Here is a 4,747-nt window from a genome sequence, read left to right on the forward strand (position 1 = left end):
AGCATGACCATTGAATTTAGAAAGCTGCTTATTGCAATACTAGGTCTACAAAGGTGCACATCTAGGGGAGTTTGCCACCAATGAGCCAGTTAAAGCTCAATTCTGACAGTTGCTCACTATGGTATTCGATACAGATAGGTGCAAGTGAAGTTTTATAAGATCCCAGGAGAGTTGGGTTGGAGCTTTTCTCCATGCCAGCTATGGTCGAATCAGCAATAGAGGCAGAAGTGCCTGCGCTGTTTGAAGCATCCAAACAAGTGCTTCTTTTGGGTTTCAGTAATTTCTTGGTTGGTGTAGGGTGATTCATCCATAATTATTTCCTAGGTATCACAGGAAACAAGGTCCTGGAAGTTGGATTTGGTTGCGGAGGGTCTTTTTGGTTTTTGGGCTGCTCTTGTTTGTAGATTCCAGGCTCTTCCAACCAGTTGGCAGATTCTTTGGTTAAAATGTTAAATGTGGTGCTTTTAGTATGTAGGTTTTTGCTTGGGACTTCATGCCTCCTTAGTCATCTTGCTTTGTGATCTTTGTTCTACTGTTCTTCTAAATGGCTATTTGGTCTCTTCTTTCAATCTAATGTTGCATATTTTTATCTTTGGAGGATATCTCATCCCCGGTTGCCCCTTATAATTCATCTTCTAATTTAAACCACCCCCACCAAAAAATAAAAAGAAACAAAAAGCATTTTTCTCCTCTCGTTAAGAACTGTTTTAAAATATATAGTCAGAAAAATTTCTAAATAAAGCCATCTTCATATGAAGAATGACATCACTTTTTACACAGGAAGTTATGGCATCTTCCTAACACTTTCAAAAGGTAGACAAACAGCAAGAGGAATATAATTTTCCTATTGAAACTCCACAAAATCAGAAGAAAATTCCTGATCCCTTCTATTGGTTAATCTTATTTTACAGTGGATATATAGATATGGTCAGCATCAGTGGCAGAGCTAGGAAATGAATTTTGAGAGGGTAGCAAGGGGGGGAGGATATGAGAATAGATTTCAGAGGCGGCAAACTTTAACGAGGTTATTACATAGCATAATGGTACTAAATGGGCTCCTTTCAATTTTCTCTGGTAAGGGGTTCAAATGCCCTTAGTGTAAATATATTTTTTTAAATTTCAGGGGGGGCAAGTGCCCCTCCTGATCACTATGGGGATCCGCCCCTGGCCAGCATAACATATCACTAATACCTTGGAGCAACAGAGACAAACAAGGGAAACGCACAAGCAACAGGGCTAGTTGACACACACACCAATTACAAATAATATCTTGGAGCAGCAGAGACATTCAAGGGAAACACACAAGTAATAGAGCTAGTTGACACACTCACCAATTACAAATAGCATAGATAAAACCAATCTAAAACATGGCTTTTGATGCCAAGAAATTGAGGCTTGCAATGAGGCAAAGCTTAAGAATAACTTCATCAATCCGTAACAAAGCTTAAGCAGCCCCCACTTTGTAAATACCCCAGCACAGTCCAACGAAAATGCCTCGCAGTTTGAGGCGAAGCTCATGCTTGAAACATGTGCCCTGTATATTTACTAACACTCAAAAAGTTTGGTTTCTATCTGCACACCACACTCAATGCCTATTCTAGTTAAAAAAAAAAGTCTATTATTTTCCATTCTGATTATTATTAGCATTCCTTTATCAATATTTGATTACAAGGTCAGAATTTTAGCTTCCAATCTATCTCCAAGTAATGACAAATTGAGCAATTTCTAATTTTTTAAAAAAAATAAATGCTGCTAAATTTATTCTTTTCAATCTACACAAACATAAATTCAACTAAACAAATTGAGTAAAATCAATCATACTACTGACAGATAGATCAAATTCCACCACAATTTCCAAATTCTAACGATAAAAGGAGTAATTTCAGCTCAACAATCCACAAAGATACACCAAAAGTTATTAAATCTACTGCGCCTTTGTGATCCAACGAAAACCCTAAAAATTCCACAACAAAACCATTCAAAACCCTAGAGAGAGCACTGACATCTCTGACCTGAAAAAAGAGGGCAAAACACTATCACTTTTGGGCCGGAGTGCCGAGCAAGCTGGCTTGCTGCATCTCGAGCTCGTTCATCTGCTGCTCGCGATCCATTTCGATGATGAGAGGGACCACGAGGATGAGGAAAGTGGTGCCGGCGATCCAGGCGGCCTTGCCGGTGCTCTTGAAAAGCTTCTTGGCGACGACGGCGGCGTCGGACGCAGCTTGGCGGCCCTGGAAAAGGATGGGGGACTGAGAAATGGAGTTGGAAACCCTAGATAGAATGCCTTCGTTTTTAGGGTTTCGCCTGTCCGAGACTCCTCTGCGGCCCTGAGACGCCATGAGAGAGGTTTGAGGGTTTGTTGGAGGGTTTGAGTGGCTTCCAAGGATTATCCCTTATATATCATTACTCCCCTGCCCTCACCACATCCCTCCAATGGAAAAATATGGACTTGGAAAATAAAAATAACATTATGTTAAAATCTAAACCATATGTATTATTATTTATTTGTTATTTTTAAGTTATATTATTTATTATTTTATTTGGACTTTAAAAATAACTAGAGAAAAGATAAGGAAATTTTTTCAATATTTATCCTTTTTATTATTAATAATAAATAAGAACCACTTATAGTAAGTAGTAAAAATGAATTATTAGGAGACTTTATTTTATTTTATTTGTTTTATAATGAACAAACCCCTAGGAATTTGAGTTGCTTACCGTGGAATGGTAATGGGGCGAATTTTTTCGGATACCCACACCCATCTTGCTCCTAATAAGATGAGTTTAAAAAAAATGTAAATGGGTTTAAGGAGGATTTAAGAATTTTTTAATATTTGACATAGGTTTAGAATGGGTCGGGTTTGGTTTTATCCTGCCCCCAATTATATATAATATCAAATAAAATATTATTTTAAGTGTTTTTTTTTTCATTTTTTAAAATTTTAACATATATAAAATATTACTTTTCAAAAATAAATTATAAATATTTATAATACTTATTAACTCATAAATTTTATTTATTTTTAATACAATTTAAGATTTTATAAATAAAAAATTTAAATGGGATGATATGGGGTAGGGTGGATATGGGAATTTCCTACACCTGTTCCTCGATTTAAAATGAATGAAACATTCCCACTTTGAAAAACTAATCTTTCACCATTTTTTTACCTAAAAAATATTCGTTTTAAACAAAAAATGCCCTTATCTTTTTATTACAAACATAATCATTTCTTTTAAAATACATGTAAATAATGAAAATATTGAAGGATATTTATGTAAAAAATGAATACTTTTCAAATTCAAAAATAGGAGATATTAGTTTTATAAATTTAGGATCTTTTCATCCATTTTAATCAATTAATCCTTAAATATATTTTTTTAGGCACGATGAAAATATATATAAATAAATTGGACGTTATTGGAATGGGGGTGACTTGCCTCATTACCATCCCTACTTCCGTAATTACCATTTTATCCGGGCTATTATTTTTTAAGTGTTTAAATTACAACAATTTAATTTCTCTATTATTCTCTATTAATTATAAATTTTAAACCATGAAATCAAAAATCACAAATAGTATATAATTTAAGAGAAAATATTTAAATCTACTTTCAAACTTCTTCAATTCATGGTTTTTGGGTTACTTAGAATGTGTCCAAAATTTCTACTTTAGAATGATTCGCATGCTTTTTTGATTCAATAATAAAATTCACTTAATTTGCTTAAAAAATAATAGGTATTTAAAAAATTAACTACTGATTAATTAAATAAATAACGTTCAATATGTTAGAGATTTAATTTGATTTCACAAATTAAAATTAAAATGATCAAATTGACATAATAATTCTTTTTATTATGATAAAGTGAATATTTTATAATAATAATAATAATCTTTTATGAATAACAGTAATTTAAAAATAATATCGTATTTAAAATGAATTTAAAAACAACTAAAATTGATTTTTTTATATTATCAATGAATCAAGTTTTTCATCATATGTGCATATTTAGTACTCAGAATAATATTTTGTATCAGTTTTGATTTAGTTTGCAATTGATTAGGTCAATTTTTAGAATTCCAATTTATTTTTTAAATTATCAAATTCATTAAAAAAATCTTGAACACATCATTTGATTTAGAATCTATTTACCTAATGAGAAAATTCCAAAAAAGCATAATGGTTTGTAAGGGAGAAGAAATAGAAAAACGACTTATTCTAAACTATTATAGCTTAGGTTGAATCTAATTTTGGGTTTCAAATTATTTTTAAAGATTATTAAATTTTGTATCGGTGTTAGTTTACAAAATTTAGTGCTGATTGGATTCTTTTTTATTTTCAAATTATTTCTAAAATTATTAACTCGTTAATAAATGTGACACAAACCTTCCTTGATTTTGTGCTTATTTGTCTCATCAGAAAAATTGAAAATTTATGTCTCCACATGAAAGAGAGAAACTATGAGTCATTCAAATCCATTTTTACTCTTAAATTCATGGTATTAATTGAGTTAGCATAAAATTACTTTTAATCATTAACTTGTTAATGAATCAAATGTATTAAATTTTGATTAATCTAAAGTTTATTTGCTTAATAAAAAAATTAAAAAGAAGAAACTAGCAATAATAAGATCAATTTTGAGTTTTGTGACTTTATTTTATTAATTGGTTTCACATTATTTTTAAAAATTAGTAAATCCTAAGTATCAAGCGTCATTGATTTGGAATCTATTTGCCTCGAGAAA

The 4,747-nt window shown here is 31.4% G+C and overlaps 1 protein-coding gene across 1 annotated transcript; it reads right to left on the bottom strand.

Moving 5' to 3' along the window:
• Positions 1–1,801: 1,801 nt before the first annotated feature.
• Positions 1,802–2,465, bottom strand: LOC100261695 (mitochondrial import receptor subunit TOM9-2). The gene has a single exon (XM_002272946.4). The coding sequence runs from the start codon at positions 2,337–2,339 to the stop codon at positions 2,037–2,039; it is 303 nt and encodes a 100-aa protein (XP_002272982.1). The 5' UTR covers positions 2,340–2,465; the 3' UTR covers positions 1,802–2,036.
• Between the last annotated feature and the right edge of the window lie 2,282 nt (positions 2,466–4,747).

Source organism: Vitis vinifera, chromosome 7 (assembly GCF_030704535.1).
Source record: "Vitis vinifera cultivar Pinot Noir 40024 chromosome 7, ASM3070453v1".
Classification (NCBI taxonomy): Eukaryota; Viridiplantae; Streptophyta; class Magnoliopsida; order Vitales; family Vitaceae; genus Vitis; species Vitis vinifera.